This window comes from Peromyscus californicus, unplaced genomic scaffold, assembly GCF_007827085.1.
Source record: "Peromyscus californicus insignis strain IS unplaced genomic scaffold, ASM782708v3 Scaffold_7__1_contigs__length_154581171, whole genome shotgun sequence".
NCBI lineage: Eukaryota > Metazoa > Chordata > Mammalia > Rodentia > Cricetidae > Peromyscus > Peromyscus californicus.
Window position 1 is genome coordinate 26685987 of NW_026294595.1, and position 18974 is coordinate 26704960.

The following is an 18974-nucleotide window of genomic DNA, read 5'->3' on the forward strand; positions in this document are numbered from 1 at the left end:
TAGGTATGTGGGTTCTTTAGTAAATGTGCCATTCCATGGTCCTAAATCTAAACTCGCCATTGAAAATGCAGATCAGCCTAGTGAGCTTATAAGTAGAGCAGTCTATGTTACTTTGTAACATATTTCATACTATTTTTTCAATTTATAAGGGCTTATTTCTAAATAGCCTCCCTCTGCCTCCCTGTCTTCCCTTTGTTACACTGGTCTTCTAGATGGGACATGCTCCATTAAGAACCTTGTTCCTGTTCTGGGGGCAATTAATATGCTTGCTACTTGGGAAGCAGCATGGCTCACTGGAGGAAGCTATGAGTCAGTAGTTTAGAGTTGTAAAATTCATTTCTGTTACTGATTCAGTCAAGGCCCATGGGCAAGGCACTTAACCTTTGTATTTGTCCACCTGAACAATGAGATAAAATCATCATTTCTTTGCAAGAATCTCTAGTAATACATTCTTTTCACACAAATAAAGGTACTGTAATATATTTTACTAGTTAAAGTGATGGTAACCACTTGTACAGTTCAGTTTTCCCTAAAACCTTAGTGCTGCTGCTCTTATTATAATCCTTCTGATTTAACTTAAAATGAAGTACAATGAAGTGGAGTAAGTGGTTCTTTTTTTAATTTGCATGCTTAAACAGGTGTGGTTAAATCTGAGAAAACAAAACAAAAAAATTTAAAGTAGAAAGGAAAATAATCCTTCTTTCTGCCCACAGGCTTTTTATAACTATAAAATGTGTTATCATTGCTGCTTGGCTGCATAGGTCAATTTTACACAAAATAATAACAATTAATCACATCTTTTTTATTCTTTTTCTTTAGAAATAGTTTAAATAATTATAACTATAATTTTTATTCCAGCACAGCTTTAAAAAATGTTCTCCCCATGTTATAAAAGGAGAAAATATTCGGATAAATTATTTGTCTTCATGTGAACTGAAAAGAAGATTCAAGTTCTTTATCTATAGAAAATTTAAAATAACTTATATTTAAGAAAGTGGCAGTGAAAAGAAGCCTTAAAAAGAATGGATTTAAATATTTAATAAGTAGGCCTTAACTTATCAAATAAATCAGTCTAATTTAAAATAGAGGATGGGGTCTAGGGAGAAAGCTCGGGAGGTAAGTCAGTACTCCTCTTGCAGAATTCCATTCCCAGCACCATGTCAGGAGGCTCACAACCCCCTTTAACTCCAGCAGCAGGCTTCTGAACTCTGAATTCTACAGACCCCTTTGCTCACATGCACATACCCAACTACAGACATGAACAAACAAATAATTAAAAAGTAACAGAAATCTTTAAAATAGAGGGCAATAAATGAGAATGTCTACTTATAACTGTTTATTATTAGATTTTTTTGACACTCAACATTTTTTCTTTTCTGTAAAACTATAGTATTATGTAGGTTAGCTTTCTTTAAAAGTGATAATAGAAGTTGAATAAGGATGGGCACAAAGAGGTAGTCATGCTCCTCCTTATTACCAATGGCTACTTTTGTCCATCACTACAGTGGTAGTCTTCATCTTCATTATTGCTGGACACCTCTTAAAAATGCTTTAACTTTTATTCTTTGACAGAAGGTCCTATCTTTCTAATTCATTTGCTTAAGTTTCTGCCAAGAAATCAATGGGACACCTGAATAGTGTCAAACTTTCTAAACCAGCACTCCCATTACCACTTCTTTTTTTTTTTTTTTTTTTTTTTTTTTGGTTTTTCGAGACAGGGTTTCTCTGTGTAGCTTTGCGCCTTTCCTGGATCTCGCTCTGTAGACCAGGCTGGCCTTGAACTCACAAAGATCCGCCTGCCTCTGCCTCCCAAGTGCTGGGATTAAAGGCGTGCGCCACCACCGCCCGGCTCTTCTTTTAAATTTAAAGATTATTAGCATGTATTATTATACATAATGTCATTATGTTATACATATAAACAATGTATTTGTATCAGATTCACACTCTATTCCCCTCTCTTGTTCCCTCCTAACACCCATTAAATACCTTCTTCTTCTCAACTAGTCCCTGTAGTGGGTAGCCATTCCAGCTTTGATCTGGAAGTTCCAACCCCCATTGAGACTTCGGCAACTGTCACGCCTACAAGGCGAGGCCAAGGGAGGCGCCGGGGGACCGAGAGCTGGATCGGCGGGAGCTCTCTCTGTGGCGGGACCCTGGATAGTGGAGGTGGACCGAGCAGAGCTCCAGAGAACACCGCTGGACTGTGATACACCTTCCCCAGACTCCGCGACCTACCTATTCCTTAACTTGTAAGTTATGCCATTAAATAAATCTCCTTTTAACTACGTGGAGTGGCCTTAATAATTTCACCAATAAGTCCCCATTATACTTTTGCTTTGGTGACCCAGTTATTTTAATTAGGGTTGTTATAGGATCATGGGAGTAGGGTTATTTTCAGGAGTACAGGTAACTTATTAGTGGTTATACCACCGAAGAAAGTGTCTTTCCCTCCCTCAGCCACCATTAACTGCCTGTAGATCCTTGAGAAAGACCCCTTTCCTTCATGATGGAATGGTGATCATGTGCTCACTCATGTGGAGGTAGTCACAGCTGCTCTATCATGTCCATAAGACTGCATTTCATAACATTTCACCATTTTTCTCTAGCACATTCTTTCTCTCAACTTTTCTGCAGTGTTCCATGAGCTTTGGAGGGGATGACACAGATGTTCGTTTTAGGATCCAGTATTCAAGAGTCACTTATTATTTTGCCATGATTGAGTCTCCGCAGTGACTACTCCCGCCCCGAAAAAAGTTTTTCTAACCAAAGCTGAAGGAAGCACTAATCTATGAGAATAAAAGTCAGTATTTAGAATGCAGTTTGATGGGCACAGGATTTCCATCTAGCAAAACAACTGATATACCTTCTCCACTAGGGCTTACAAACACCCTCAGCCACAATCTTTACACCAGGTTCACATACCAAGCATGAAATCTCTCTGGAGGAGTGGGCCTCAACTTCAGCAAAGAAGTGGTTGGTCACCACCATCAGAGTCATGCCACTGTTGCTTCCGTGGCAGAGTCTGCCTGTGAGGTTGATAGTGTAGCATGCAAAGCCCACAGGTAAGTAAGGCTCTTGGTGACTTTTCTTCCCCAGCAGTCTGCATAGTATCTCTGGCACCATGAAAACCATCACTTCTTTTTACCCTAGCTTCTTCTAGGCTTTTCTTACTCTCCAAACCAAATTTCATTAGTCAGTGTTTCAGAGACTACACACAATCCCCATAACTTCCTTATCTCTCTCTTTCTTAAATGCATGTACTAAAAAGTCCAAATCTGGAAGAACTCAACCCTCCACCTTCGCCATGATTGCCAACACTTATGTGTTTGCAGAAAAAAAACCCAATAGTGTGAGTGGAGATAAACACATGATCTCTGGCCTCAACTGACTAATTTTTCTCTCCCAACCTCCAGACTATTTTTCAGCTTTCAGTTATTCTTGTTTTTTTTTTTTTGGTTTTTCGAGACAGGGTTTCTCTGTGTAGCTTTGCGCCTTTCCTGGAACTCGCTTTGGAGACCAGGCTGGCCTCGAACTCACAAAGATCCGCCTGGCTCTGCCTCCCGAGTGCTGGGATTAAAGGCGTGCGCCACCACCGCCCGGCTCAGTTATTCTTAATTCACTTTAAACAGAAGACCCTGCTGTATATTTCAGAGATGAGGAGAGCTTAGCATTGATTACCATCATCCTGTAGTATCTAGTTCTGTAGACTCCCATGCTTTTGCTTACCCTTTTTTCATTTCTGTCCTCCTTTATGAAGAGAGAGGTGGGGGGGGGGGGGGGGAGGAGGAGGAGCAGGAGGAGGAGGAGGAAGGTGATAATGAGGAGGACAAGGGTGACGACAGAATGGACCAATCAGATCTCACATTCTGAAGCTCCTCCTTCATTGCTGTAACACAGAATTTGCTTTCTACTTTCTCTCTTCTTCCTTTTCAGTCTTTCTTCCTATTGTACTGTCCTATCAATTTACACATATAGCGTGTCATCTGAAAGTAAAAACAAAATAAAATCCTTTTATTGAGTGTGGGAGCATGGTTCTGTTATGTACCCTGGCTCAACTCTCGTTTATGGTCTTCCTGTTTCAATCTCCCCAGTGCTGAGATTGTAGGTGTGCACTACCCCTACCGGGCAGCACTAAAATTCTCTTTGATTGTGCATTTTTCCTAGCCACTGCCTTAACTGCTGAATTTATATAGCCAAATGTTTTTAAAGATTTGTCATTTACAATGCTTTAAATTTTCCCATACCATCAATGCTTCATACCCTTCAGTTAGGCTTCTCTTAAAATTAGTCAAAGACACTCCTGCCTTATAAAATGCCACCTTCCATGTCTCTCGGGTATTTGTTCTTCAATTTGGTGGATGTTTCTGTAGGATTAAAAACTGTTTGCATCTTAATTTTAAACTTAATTTTTATTTAAATTTAAATTTTATATAGGTAGTTGCTTTGCTTGCATATAGGTGCACCACTTGCATGTCTAGTGCCTACAAAGGCCAGAAGAGGGCATTGAATCCAGTGGAACTGGACTTACAGATGGTTGTGAACCATCATGTGTAGCACAAATCTTAAAAGGTCTTATTAATAAAAACAAACCTGGAGCCAGGTATTGGGGTGAATGCTGAAAGATCAGAGAAACAGAATCGCCAATTCCTCAGCTGATGTTGTTTCCTCAAACTGGAAGCCTCTGAGTCCTCATCTGAATGGATCTCAGCTGAACTGCTGCTAAAAGCTAAAAGCTTAAAAAGGCTCTAGTTCTTGGTCCTCACGCCTTATATACCTTTCTACTTCCTGCCATCACTTCCTGGGATTAAAGGCATGTGTCACCATGCCTGGAGGTTTCCGATGTGTCTTTGAACTCACAGAGATCCAGATGGATCTCTGCTTCTGGAATGCTAGTATTAAAGGCACATGCTACCACTGCCAAAACCTATGCTTAATATAGTGGCTGTTCTGTTCTCTGACCCCCAGATAAGTTTATTGGGGTACACAATATATAAAGCACAACCATGTGAATGATGGAATCTGAATACAGATCCTCTGCCAGTGCTCTTAACCATTGAGCCATCTCTCTAGTACCCATCTTCCTTTTTATAAAATATATTTTTCATGTATTCTTTGAGACATGTGTGTGTGTGTGTGTGTGTGTGTGTGTGTGTATCATATCTATCTTACTCCTCCCCTCCATCTCCCTCCCAGCTTCATGTCTTCTCTTTTTAAACTACTGAGCCCAGTTAGTGCTGCCAGTTTGTGCAGAAGGGAATGGTCATCCATTGAAAAATGAGCAACCAATCTGGGGACACACCCCTGAAGAAAATTAACTCTCCCTTTACTAGCAGCCATCATTTGCCAATCTCTTCAGCTATTGGTGGGGCTTCATGAACCTTCCTCCTATCTGTGTAGAAGTTTGGCTGGTTTGATTGTGTGTGTGTGTGTGTAGGTCATGTGCAGGTGACACCAACCATTGTGACCATGTGTACATCAGTCCCATCCTTTCTGGAAAGCACTAAAACACTGTTTGGCTGTAGTACACCCTAACCCCTTTCTCTTACAATCTTTCCCTCCTCTCTTCTGATTGATTCCTGAGTCGTTGGGGTAGGGGTGTGATATAAAAGTCTCATTTGTGTTTGAGCACTCCAGGGTAACTTATTCTTTGGACTTTGACCAGTTTAGGCTCTGTATTGACTGCCATTCACTGCAGAGAGAGAGAGGGAGAGAAAGAGAGAGAGAGAGAGAGAGAGAGAGAGAGAGAGAGAGAGAGAGAGAGAGCGCAAGCTTCTCTGATGAGGATTAAGGAGCCTCATGATATATGGGTATGAACATAAATACTTAGCAAGCGATTTGATAGTGTGTCCATTTGGCAAAAGAAACATAGCTTCCTCCTTAGGACCTATCCAGCCACAGGCTCTTGGCCCTCTTTACAGTACCAGACTTAATTTCTGTCCTGCCTTAGAGCTGGGGATGATAGAAATTTGGTGATACTACATGCCTGTAATATTAGCATAGGAGAAGCAGGGGCAGGAGGACCAAAGAGAGTTATTTAGGGAAACACTGACCATAAAGAAAGAGAGAAAGCACATGAAAAAAGAATGAAGGCAGGAAATAAGAAAGGAGACAAGCCGGGCAGTTGGAGAAGGAAAGGAGAGAGGGTCAGAGGGAAGTAGTGAGGGAAGGAAGAAAACAATATGTACATGGCACCCCGAAAAGCCTAAAACTATGGATTGTAAATATAAAAGGAGAAACTCATTGTAAAAGAATAGAAAACAGTTTTAAAACAATTATAGCATAAAATCCCCCAGAATTAAGAAAAGAGATGCTGCCATATATACCTTTAATCCCAGCATTTAGGAGGCAGAGGCAGCTAGATCTTTGTGAGTTCAAGTCCATTTTGGTCTACAAAGCAAGTCCCAGGACAGCCAGGGCCATTATATAAAAAGACCGTGTTCCTCCCTGCCACTAAAAAAGAAAAAGAAAGAAAAGAAATGAAATGTGATGTTAATCCAGAGACATAAAAGAGATCTCAAATAAACAGACCAGACCAGAGAAGAACTTTCCCTTGTCAGCACTGTAATTATAATACTAACTTTACAGAACAAAGAAAGCATATTAAAAAGAGGAAAAGAGATACACCAAGTCACATACAAAGGCAGACCCATCAGAAGGACAGAAAACTAGCCAACTGAAATTCTGAAAGCCAGAAGGGCTTGGGAAAATGTATTTCAATTTCTGAAGTCAACTGGCAACCAAGACTACTATACCCAGCAAACTTATCTGCCATAACTGATGAAAAATAAAAAAATCCATTATATAAAATATTTATGGAATCTCTGACACACCTCCCCCGCCACAAGCAGCTCTACAGAAGATACTTGGACCGTAGAAAAAAACCCATCCATGTGGCTGCAGGAAAGAATAAAACACACCAGAATAATAGTTAAAAGAAAGAAAGAGAGAGAGAGAGAGAGAGAGAGAGAGAGAGAGAGAGAGAGAGAGAGAAAGAAAGAAAGAGAAAGAAAGAAAGAAAGAGGGCTCATTAGTTAAGAGCATTTGCTGCTCTTGTATAGTAATAAAATAAGCATGGTACCAGGCACAAAAATAGACATGTAGATCAATGGGATAAAACAGAGACCCAGATACAAGGCCATGTAACTACAACCATCGGATTTTTGACAAAGATGCCAAAATACACACTGAAGGGAAGATAGTATCTTCCAAAAAAAAAAAAAAATGATCTGGGAAAAGTGGGTATCTACATGTAGAAGAATGAAAGTAGATCTTTATCTCTCAACCCGCACAAAACTCAACTCCAAATGGACCAAGAATCTGAAACTCGGTAACTACTAGAGGAAAAAAAATGTAGGGAGAACACTTCAAGATATAGAAATAGGTAAGGACTCTCTAAACAGGACTTCAGTCACACAGAAAATAAGACTAATAATTGACAGATGGGATCCCATGGAATTACAAACTTCTGTACAGCAAGGGAAACTGCCAATCAAATGAAGAAACAGCCTACAGAATGAAAGAAAGTCTTTATCAGCTGTACATCTGAGGATGGATCAATCTCTAGGATATGTATTTAAAAAAATCCAATAAACAAAAAACCCAAACCAAAAGACCAAGAAATGAAATATCAAGGAAACAAAAACAGAATTAAAAAACTGGCTACAGGTCTGAATAGAGCGTTCTCAAAGGAAGAAATACTAATGGCTAATAAACACTTAAAAATTCATCCAATATCATTAGCCATTAAAAAATTTAAATAAGCAAAAGGCGAAAGATTTATACGATCTGAAGAGAAACTGACCTACTCTGATGATGGGATGGCCAAACACCCTAATTGTCGTGCTAGAAACCCCATCCAATGACTGAGGGATCTGGATGCAGAGATCCATGACTAGGCCCCGGGTGGAGCTCTGTGAGTCCAATTAGTGAGAAAGAGGAGGGTTTATATGAGCAAGAATTGTTGAGACCAAGGTTGGATAAAGCACAGGGACAAATAGCCAAATGAATGGAAACACATGAACTATGAACCAATGGCTGAGGGGTCCCCAACTGGATCAGGCCCTCTGAATGGGTGAGACAGTTGATTGGCTTGATCTGTTTGGGAGGCATCCAGGCAGTGGGACCGGGTCCTGTGCTCATTGCATGAGTTGGCTGTTTGAAACCTGGGGCCTATGCAGGGTCACTTGGCTCAGCCTGGGAGGAGGGGACTGGACCTGCCTGGACTGAGTCTACCAGGTTGATCTCAGTCTGTGGGGAAGGCTTTGCCCTGGAGGAGGTAGGAATGGGGGATGGGCTGGGGGGAAGGTGAGGGGGGCCGGAGGGGGGAGAACAAGGGAATCCGTGGCTGATATGTAGAACTGAACTGTATTGCAAAATAATAAAAAAAAAAAAATTTAAATAAGAACTACTTTGAGATTCCATCTCTCACCAGTCAGAATGGCTATCATCAAGAAAATAAATAACAAATACTGTTGAGGGTGTGCAGAAAAAAGAACCTTATCTGCGGTTGATGAGAGTACAAATTAGTATAGCCACTATGTATGTCAGTGTGGGGGTTTCTACAAAAGCTAATATAAAATTACCATATACCCCAGCTATACTACTCCTGGGCATATACCCAAAGGAGTCAATCCATATCCAGCTACAGAGATACTCGTTCAATCTTGTTCACTGCTGTTCTATTCACAATAGCTAAATCAGCCTAGATGTCCATCAACGGAAGAATGGACAACGAAAATCTGGTACATACATAAGTGTTCTAGTTTCACGTTTTTTGCTGTGATAAAAATACTCTGACAAAAATCAACTTAGAGGAGGAGATGTTTTTCTGCTTACAATTCCAGGGTAAGTTCATTGGTGGAAGTTAAGGTGGGAATGTAAAGCAGATCATCTCACATCCACAGTCAAGAGCAGATGGAAGCAAATGCGTACATGCTTCTTGTTTGTGTTCCACTTGATTCCTCCATTCTTATACAGTTCAGGACTCCCTAGGGAATGGTACCATCTACAGTGATCTGCATCTTCCTCCATCAGTGAATTTAAGAAACCCCCCCTGCCCCCAGACATGTCTACAGGCCAGCCCAATACAGACAATCCCTTACTGAAACTCTCTTCCCAGATGATGCTAGGTTAAGTTGACAATTTAAGTTAATCATCAGAACGAATGCATTGTATTGTGCTCTAAAAATGAAATTATATTTTTGGTTGTGAGCCTAGCCTTTAATGGCTGAGCTATCCCTCCAGCGGTGGTGGCGCACGCCTTTAATCCCAGCACTCGGGAGGCAGAGGCAGGCGGATCTCTGTGAGTTCGAGGCCAGCCTGGTCTACAGAGTGAGTTCCAGGAAAGGCGCAAAGCTACTCAGAGGAACCTTGTCTCGAAAAATAAAAACAAAAAAAAAATGAAATTATAAAATTTATAGGAAAATGGATGAAATTGGAAACGATTATAGTAAGTGAGGGAACTAAGACCTAAAAAGACAAATGCTGTATATATTCTTTCTTTCATGTGGATCCTAGCCTCTGAATCTTAGTTTGTACATTTAATTTGACTGTCTGTGTCTATAGTAATCAGGAAGCCAGAAATTTCCCACGGTTGGAGGAGAGGAAGAGGCCTTATGTGAAGAGGGGACAGTAGAATGCATGTGTTATAAAAATGTGGGCTAAAGGCTTAGGTAAGGATGGGAATGGACAATGGGGAGGTAGTTGGGTAGAAGGTAGATTAATAAAAATTCAGAATGTTTGTAAAATTTTTATAGAAACCATACTTGGTAAGCTAATTAAAAATATATAACTTTTAGCTGGGTGGTGGTGGCCCACACCTTTAATCCCAGCACTTGGGAAGCAGAGGCAGGTGGATCTCCGAGTTGGAGACCAGCCTGGTTTACAGAGTGAGTTCCAGGACAGCCAGGGCTACACAGAGAAACGGTCTCAAGAAACTATATATATATATATATTATAGTTTATATATATAATTTATATATATTATAGATATAATTTGGGGTGGGTGGGTGCAGTGAACGTTATTTTTGGTGTTTAAGAAAGTAGAGTTCCCCAAGTCCCTCACCTTCTTCTGGGGATCTGGGATGGAAACTGTGAACAGAGATGTTCAGTGTTGTGGGCTGAGTTGGGACAGGAACTACTCAGCAGCCAAGGGCCTCTCTCTTTCTCTCATTGTTTTTCCCCTGGGGTGGATGGTCCAGGACTTCTTGCTTCTTAGAGTAAGGCCAGGCCCTGCAGTCCACTACCCTGCTGTTGCTGTAGCCTTATTTGTTGTCACACCAGGAAATGAGCTTTACAAGGTTGTCTTTACATTTACATGTCATTGTCATTACAAAGCAATGCCAGCCCCAGCATCAAAGGTGGAAGAGCTGCCCTTGACCATCTGCTCCTCAGTGTAGTCCAGGATGCACTTTAGTGGGCCTTCTCATTCCCGCTTCACCACCTTCTTGATGTCATCATACTTGACAGCTTTCTCCAGGCAGCATGCCAGATCCGTGATGGATACATTGGGAATAGGCACATGGAACGCCACGCCAGGGAGCTTCCCGTTCGGCTCTGGGATGACCTTGCCCACAGCCTTGGCAGCACCAGTGGATACAGGAATGATGTTCTGGGCAGCTCTACAGCCATCACACCACAGCTTCTCAAAGGAGTCATCTACAGTCTTCTGGGTGACAGTGGTGGCATGAACTGTGGTCATGAGTCCCTTCCACAATCCAAAGTTATTATAGATGACCTTGGCTGGGGGGCTAAGCAGTTGGTGGTGCAGGAAGCATTGCTGTCAATCTTGAGTGAATTGTCATAGCTCTTGTGGGTCACACCCATCACAAACATTGAAGCATCAAAGGAAGGGTCAGAGATGATGAATTTTTTTTTTTTTACTTCATCCTTCAAGTGGGCCCCAGCCATCTCCAAGGTGGTAAAGAAACCAGTAGACTCCACAATGTACTTTGGCATCAGCATGACCTGTTTGATGTTGGCAGGGTCTCACTCCTGGAAGATGGAGATGGCGTTCCTATTGCTAACAAGGTTCCAGTTCTCAGCCTTGACTGTGCTGTTGCACTTGCAGTGGGTAGACTCATATTGGAACATGTAGACCATGTATTTGAGGTCAATGAAGGCAACAATATCTACTTTGCTAGAGTGGCAGTTACCAGTGGCTACTGAAGACAGGCTTGGAAACAAGGTGCCTAATGTGGGCAAATCTATTCATTCTGCTTTCACCATTGTGTCTCAGGGATGAGGCTGGCACTGTACAAGAAGATGCAGCTCTCTTTGGAACCGGGAGGAGCAGAAAGCAATTTTTTTTAAAAAAGAAGTTTGAATACCACTACCCTGTGGGGATGGACAATGCTTTCCCCAGAAGACATGGGTCATTAAATGAAAATCTCAGTGCCAGCTATGGGATATTTCCTTACATGTTATTGGTCAGGGAGGCCCTAGAGCCCCCACCCCAAACAACACAGGCTATTGTTGTTGCTCTTACTAGATGGAAAGACCCTATTGTTGAAGACACAACAGTTTTGTTATGGGACATAGAGAAATCAAGCTGGAATTGATCTGAAAATCAGCCCCCAGCTGGTTTTCACAGTGCCAGAAGCTGCTACGCAGGCTACTGGGGGCAAAAAGTCATCCATGATATTACCTAACAGTTAACCCTGAACGTTGCATTACTGACCTCCTAGGCAAGATGTATAATGCAATAGTAGCATAAATATCATGGGGATGACCAGCCACTTTCTGAATGGATCTGAGGTTTGTTCCACAGGAATGAATTAATGCAGTGGTTCTCCACCTGTGGGTTGCAACCCCATTGCAGGTCGAATGACCCTTTCACAGGGGTTGCCTAAGACCATCAGAAAACAGATATTTACATTATAATTCCTAACAGTAGCAAAATTACAGTTATAAAGTGGCAACGAAAATAATGTTACGGTTGGAGTCACCACGACATGAGTCAATGCATTAGGAAAGTTAAGAACCACTGAATTCAGGCCTCATACTGCAAACTAGTCAAAAGTCCATGGTTGGGGAGGACACAGGTTGTAGTGGGACAGCCAACTCCTGTTGTTTTGTTAAACAGACATGTTGTCAATCTGCCTTCTACATATTTCTTCATACCCATATATTAGTGCTGCTCTCAACCTTGGCCAGGAAAGATTCCCTTTGCAGTTGGTAGCAGTCAATGCAGAGACTTATAATTAGTCAAAGTGCTAGAGGCTAAGCGACTGCTAGGGGCTCGGCCCTAAATAGGACATCTGTATCAACCCCCACAACGCTCAAGGAACGCCACGGAACACGGAACAGGAGAAATGGACCAGCCGGAGGATGGAGTGCTGGGAAACACTATCTTCCGGACATGCCATGGAAGTGACAGCAGCTACAGTGACCCTGGAAAGACCAAACCAGCAATAATTCCAACCTCAATGGGGGAGGGACTCATGAGGCCTTAGCTGAGGAGCCATTGACAATTGCAGGCTTCTGGAAAGGGGCCATTTTTCTTCAGGGATGCGGTTACTGGTAGCTTGCTCATGGCTATGCAGGCAAAACTAATAGGACTCAGCAGGCTATATTTTAAAAAAAAGGTATGAATGTAGAAGAGTCATTAAGGGGCCCTAGGAGAAGTGGGAGGGGAGTGTTAGGGGCGGGTATGATCAAAATACATTGTATTTGTAGAAATTTGTCAAAAATAAAAAAAAAATTTAAAAAATAAAATACAGAGGGAAGAAGGGCAGACTTAATAGTTTCAGCTACCTCTATCTTCAGTCTCAGCTTTGGAGTTGTAGTAGGAATTAAAAACACTATCTTTTTAAGTCGTTATTTCTGGATTTTTCTTTTTTTATTTAAAAAAAGCACATTTTGGGCTCAGGATGGAGCGCAACTGCTTGCTAAGCATGCATGAGGTTCTGGGTTGGATCCCCAGGACCACATAAACACAATCTGGTAGTGTACTTCCGTAATTCCAGCCATTACAAAATGGAGGCAGGAGGGTCATTTTAGGCTATCTAGGGAGTTCAAAGTTACCCTGAGCTACACAAGACCCTATCTCATACCTCCCCAAAGCACATTTAAGAACAGAATGCATAGCTCTTGTTACTGGATGCCAGTAATTTTCCCCGTGGGTTTACTTTAACTCTTTGTTAGGAAGGAATGTTCTCGTTATGAATTTGTCTTGAAGTTCTTATTAGTGTAGGAAACAATTTTGTGTTCACTCATATAGCATATTAGGGGGCAAGATAAGGAATATTTTCAACTACTACTTGTTATTTCACTTGCGCTGGTTTTAGCAGTCAAGACATATTAAAGCAATAAGACAATAGTAGGGCCAGATCCATCAGATCCCTGAAAGAACTGAGGGCGGTTGGTTCTAAGCAAACACACTCTTCCATTTCAGAACTGCCAGTGGCAACTCTTAATTTTTGGCCAGCTCAAAATGTGTGCAGAACCACATGAGATTACTGAGGCATCCTGAAGACCAATTTGGGATTTTGTTGCATAATACCATCAGATTCTGAGCAGGGCTTGAGAACTGGAAATCTTGGAGAGAGTTTAAAGAGCCACAATGATTATTAACCCTGACAAGTTGTAGAAATAGGCAGATAATTATAGGATGTACTTAATAGACAGAAATATAGAGTAGTTTATAGGAAGAGAAAAAGAAAACATAAATGCAAGTGAGAAGGCTTGAGTTTGTGGAAAAAATGTGGGATTCAGTGCACACTAAAACATTAATACGTATCCTACAGGTGCTTCCTTTTTAACAGAAAATCTCCAAACACTGTATAATACACAGAGGTTATTTATTGTACTAAGAAAAAAGGTGAACGTCTAGGTATTTACCTATTTACCAAGGAAGCATTCCTGTCGGATTCTTTAGGTGCTGGGATAAAGTGGGAAAAAGGACAAGATCTCCCCCTGTATTTTACTAAATTGTGGTAAATGACAGACCCATTGACGCTACTAGTCATTCTTTGGATGCTAGAGCTAACTTCTAATATCCCCAAACAGACGAGCTTCTAGAGGTAGGGGGGTCACAATTTAACATTATGGATTTGTTTCGGTTATTAACTGGGCACCCGGTAAACACGACTTACGGGGTAAAAAATAGGTCTCAGAAGAGACTAAGAATTGATAATACTCACTTCTCTGACCGTCTAATATAGTGATCGTAATCTGTAGTTTTCACTTCAAGCCTATTAAGATTTTCAAAGCAATTAGGTGCAGATCTGTTTGCAACACAATGCTTTGTGTACACAAGGTATGGTGGGAAGGATTCGAAACGTACATCGTGCTAACTGGCGAGGGTGTCCTGACCTGGCGGACAGCCCTTCCTGCTTTTCTCTTTTAGCCCAAAGACAAACGCTGGGAGGCCTGGGCGGCCGGGGCGCGGCCGGCTCGCTAGCACCTAGCTCGCTCCGGCAGCGGCGGGTGCGGCTCCCGCCCACTCGGAGCAGCTCGGCGCGGCCTCGGCGTCCCCCAGAGGAAAGGCTGGGCGCCGCAGTCGGCCTCGGCATCGCCCATGCCGCTCGGGCGCCACGGTTCTCGCGCCCGGGCGGGCACAGCGCCGAGCACGCCGGGCACCTCCGTGCCTCGGTCGGGACCCGCAGGGCCCGCCTTCCCAGCAGCTCGGTCCCCGGTCCCGCAGGCCTCGCAGAGCGCCTTCCAGCTCGGGCTCCGGCTCCGGCTCCGGCTCGGGCTCCAGCCCCGCCCCTCCGGCTCGCCCCGCCTCCCGGGCAATCTCCTCGCGCTCGCCGCCCGGCACGCGCGCTGCGCCCTGCCGCCGCTCCCGCCGCCACCGCCGCCGAGCGTTTCTCCGCCGCGCCGCGCCTGGCTTCCAGCTTCGGGCCGGAACCGGAAGTGTAGGGGGCGGGGCCGGCGGAGGCCAGGAGACCGAAAAACGCGGCCGAGCCGGGAGCCGGGAGCCGGAGCCACAGCCTGGACCAGAACTTGGCCGCCTCCTGCGCCGCCGTCTCCCGCCGCCGCCGTCTCCCACCGCCGCCTCGCGCCGCCACCGCCGCAAGCTCGGCGACCGTGGTCCGCGGACTTTGGGTGTCCGGGTTGAAGGTCGGTCCGGACGTCGGAGCAGCTCGGCTCCCGGACCGTCCGGGCGGCTGCGGGCGCCGCCGCCGCCTCGTCGCCTCAGCCAGGCGTTTTGTTCGCAGAGACGCGAGAGGCGAGCGGAGCTGACAGTGATTTTGACAGTGATTTCAACCCGCTTTTGTTGTTGTTGGCTTTTCGTTGTTTGGTTTTGTGTTGTGCGTGTGTGTGGCGGTTTTTTCCCCCGTGGTACATTTTTTTTTTAATTGTTGTGCTTTTTTTTTTTTTTTTTTTTCAATCCCCGTGAACGTTTTTTGATCCGATCCCCCCCTCACCCCCCCACCCCCCGCCTCGGGGCTTCCGAATATGTTTTATGACGGTTGATTTTACACCAGGAGGTTTGTCTCTGAGGAAGACCCAGGGAACTGGATATCTAGCGAGAACTTCCTACGGCTTCCCCGGCGCCTCGGGAAAATGGGAGCTGCTGCAAAGTTGGCGTTCGCCGTCTTTCTTATCTCCTGCTCTTCAGGTAGGTGGAGGAGCCGGCGCGGCGGGGCTGTGGCCGGCTGCCGTCGGCTGGGCAGCTCTGGGCGGCCGAGGCTTTCCCGCGCCCGACCCCGCAGCCCTGACAATCTGGAAACCTCCATGAATTCCTCTTGTTTTGGGTTGGTTTGGCGAACTGATAGATTGAGTGCTGTGTTGTTGTGGAAGTGAGAAAGTCATGGTTTGTGGCCATAACACTCGATGACAGCACTGGTTGGGTTGCTGTTAAGCCGCAAATACCACAAGTGAAAATTTATGTAAAGGTTGAGACCCAAAAGGAGTATTCCGAAATGTCATTTAGCCTAAGCTGTTCCAAAACAAGGACCGGTTTTGGTCGTCATCTAATTAGTGGCTCCACCGGTGAATATCGAGACATAGATCAAGTGAGTTGGTGTTTAATTTTGCCTGTGAGAAACAATGCATTCTATCAGCAATTTAATCTAGGTCTCCTCTCAAGTCTTCTCCAACTTCATTGTCCAGTAGTGTTAAAAATAGTTTTAGTTGTTGGAGTATTAACCATAACCTAGTGCAGAAGAGGTATGCCGCTGTGTGTTGGTGGTGTATGCTGGCTCACCCACCATTTGTGTGCTCTTTTCAGGCGGAGATTCTGCTTACCTACCTATTACTTATTTTAAACGCTTTGTACCGACGCATTGTTTTCAGTTTAGAACAGGGCATGTGAAATTGTGCTCACTGTTAAATATGCTGTTCTTGTGAGATATGTTTTAGCTATCTAAGGTTAGGAGAATACTCTGGCCATTTTATATCTGAAAATTTGATTATGTGAGGACGTTGTATGGTTGCAACCAGTGGTTGGAAGAAGCTAGGCTTTTGTACTTGGAATTCTGGAAATGCATACATCTAGCTGAAAGGTGTGCTGATGCACTTAACAGGAGAGTTAGTTCGAGGGATGAAACAGTTTAAAAGTCACAATGAATGCATTCATTATAAATATTCTGTGTATATTTACTAGGTTGTGGTAAAGAATGGGGTGGGGGGGATAAATTGACAGGTTTCGTGGCTGTGTCGTTACCTTGTATGTCATAGGGAAATTAGAAGGTGGTAGTCTTTTCTTTGTGTACCTCTCTGATGTGTGTGTTGTGTGTGTCCGTCTTCCCTACCCCACCCCCCTTTTAATAGAATCTTTTGTAATGTATAGAATTTTGCTGAATGGTACATTTCCTTGTGGTTAATAAATGGATAAAGTCTAGTCTTATGTCTGTAGTGGTATTGATCAGTTCCGGGTGGGCTGAATGTGTTGTGAAATGGCGATCATTGCCAGAGATTAACCAAAAGAATCATGTCTGTTTAAATGGAAGAAGGAACATGCTTAAGACAGGCGGACAGTTCTTTTTGTGCTCGGTTTGGAGAGCAAGCTAAACAATGGTGTCTGAAATGGATGAAGGCTTCGATAATGTTAAACATCTTGCTTTTGTGAAATGACTTAACCCTATAGTTTTTCTCTCTCATAGTATCCCGTTTTCCCCCCTGACCCTATATGTCTGGCTGGTGAACTCCTGTTCAGATCTCATTTTTTTCTGATCTGCTCTTGAGGAGGAGGAGGGGCATCATGGCCACTGATCAAGAGATTGTAGACATTATTCTTTCCCAAACCCACCTGAGTCTCATTAATTGATGAAGGAGGTTATTCTTGAGCAGCCCCAAGGTATCACTCATGGAAAAGCAGGCTGACACTACAGATCTTACAGCTTCCTCTGCCTGGCTTGGGAGTAAAAAGAATTGAGCAGTAGTTCCGTTTATGATTATTTTTTTACTGGGCTTGCAGGTTAATAGCAAAAATTTTGAAATAGAGTAGTTTTGTTGTTACGGAACATATAGGTAATCCATTGAAATAATTTGAAAAACTATACTCCATATTGATACATGAATTTTTTTTTTGCTTAAAATGTCTGATACTTCTTTAAAAAAGGACTTTGTCAAATGCACTCTGAAAATGTGTGTGTGTGTGTGTGTGTGTGTGTGTGTGTGTGTGTGTGTGTATGTGTGTGTAGTTTTTTAATTGATTTTTCTGTATAATGTGTAATCTGGCACTGGAAGTAGAGGGTGGCTATTTTTATTAGAATTAAGTAATTTACTAAATTACCAGTTTGTTTCTGGGTATCTGACTTTAAAAAAAAATCAAATGGGAACAGTAGTAGGGAACATGTTTATTCTAGGTGTTCAGGAAAGACAGATACTTGCTGTTTTTTTAGTGTTTTGTGGTCTGGTTTTTTCAGCTTCTATCCCATGGTATGTGCTATGGAGACTGATTATGCAGACTATTCCTGTAGGATATGGCCAAGTGTATAATTTCCTCCTTGCTCTCATTCCAGGAGAAACATTTCAAGTTTTGCCCTCATCCTGGAATGCCTTCAGATTCCCTATGATTTTTTGATTTTTTTATTCCTCTTTATCCTCCTTCAGAGTCTGTTTCAAAACACAAATCTGTTTCTTACTTTTTGAAACATCATGGTTAATTTGCGTCTTTTCTTACAATTTATTAAAATGTGAAGATGAATTTAACAATGCTCAGTATTGAGGTTTATCCCCCCTAGGTTGCTAACGTTCCTGTGGTATTTTAGTGGCTCTGAACTTGAGGATTCTTTTGGGTTGTGTGTGAACTGGGAACAGTATGGTCAGTATACTCATGAAAGAAGAGCAGAAATACAGTATTGATAGCAAGTGCTAGATAGTAAATACTTTTTTTTTTTAAAGAAAGATTTATTTTTACTAGTCTTAATTATGTATAGGTGTGTGTCTGCATGTGGTATGTGCACTTGAATGCATGGAGGTCAGAGGTGTTAAACCCTCTGGAATTAGTTATGAGTTGTCTATGTGGGTGCTGGGAACTGAATTCTGGTCCTCGAGAAGAGTAGCAAGTATTCTTAAGTGCCAAATCATCACTCAAGCCCCAGTGCTTTGTTTCTTAAAGGCAGAAATCTCTTAAATGTATTTGATCAAATCCAAATATAATATGCCAAAACATGCAGACCAGTTGAAAAACCAAAACAAATTCTCTTTCCCCCATTCCAATTTGAATTTTTTTCTGTTTATGGTCTGAGTTAGTGGTTCTCATACTGGATTGATTTTTGTTTCTTCTCAGGAGACATCTGGAGAAATTTTTGTTGAAACTGGGGAGGGGATGCTACTGGCACCTAGTGGGTGGGGGACAGGGATGCTGCACAGGACAGCTACCGCAACAGAGAATTATCGAGCTCAAAATGTCAGCAGTGCTCAGATTGAGAAACCATTTTTTTTTTTTTTAATTCTTAAGCTTTAAAAACTTTAATATGGGGGCCTGGAGAGGTGGCTCAGTGGTTAAGAACACTGGTTGCTCTTCCAGAGGACCTGAGTTCAATTACAAGCAATAACATGGTGAAATGGGATCTGATGCC

At 42.9% G+C, this 18974-nt stretch overlaps 1 protein-coding gene and 1 pseudogene across 2 annotated transcripts in view; one reads left to right on the plus strand and one right to left on the minus strand.

Annotated features, from left to right (window-relative positions):
• Window positions 1-10327: 10327 nt before the first annotated feature.
• On the minus strand, window positions 10328-11100 carry LOC128102375 (glyceraldehyde-3-phosphate dehydrogenase-like; annotated as a pseudogene).
• Window positions 11101-15328: 4228 nt separating this feature from the next.
• Window positions 15329-18974, plus strand: part of Acvr2a (activin A receptor type 2A) — a 78995-nt gene continuing 75349 nt past the window's right edge. The window contains exon 1 of one of the 2 annotated variants that reach the window (XM_052725941.1): window positions 15329-15565. In XM_052725941.1, coding sequence (XP_052581901.1) covers window positions 15511-15565 — 55 coding nt within the window. In that variant the 5' untranslated portion in view covers window positions 15329-15510. The remainder of the gene's footprint in view (window positions 15566-18974) is intronic. The other variant, XM_052725942.1, reaches the window with a different exon arrangement.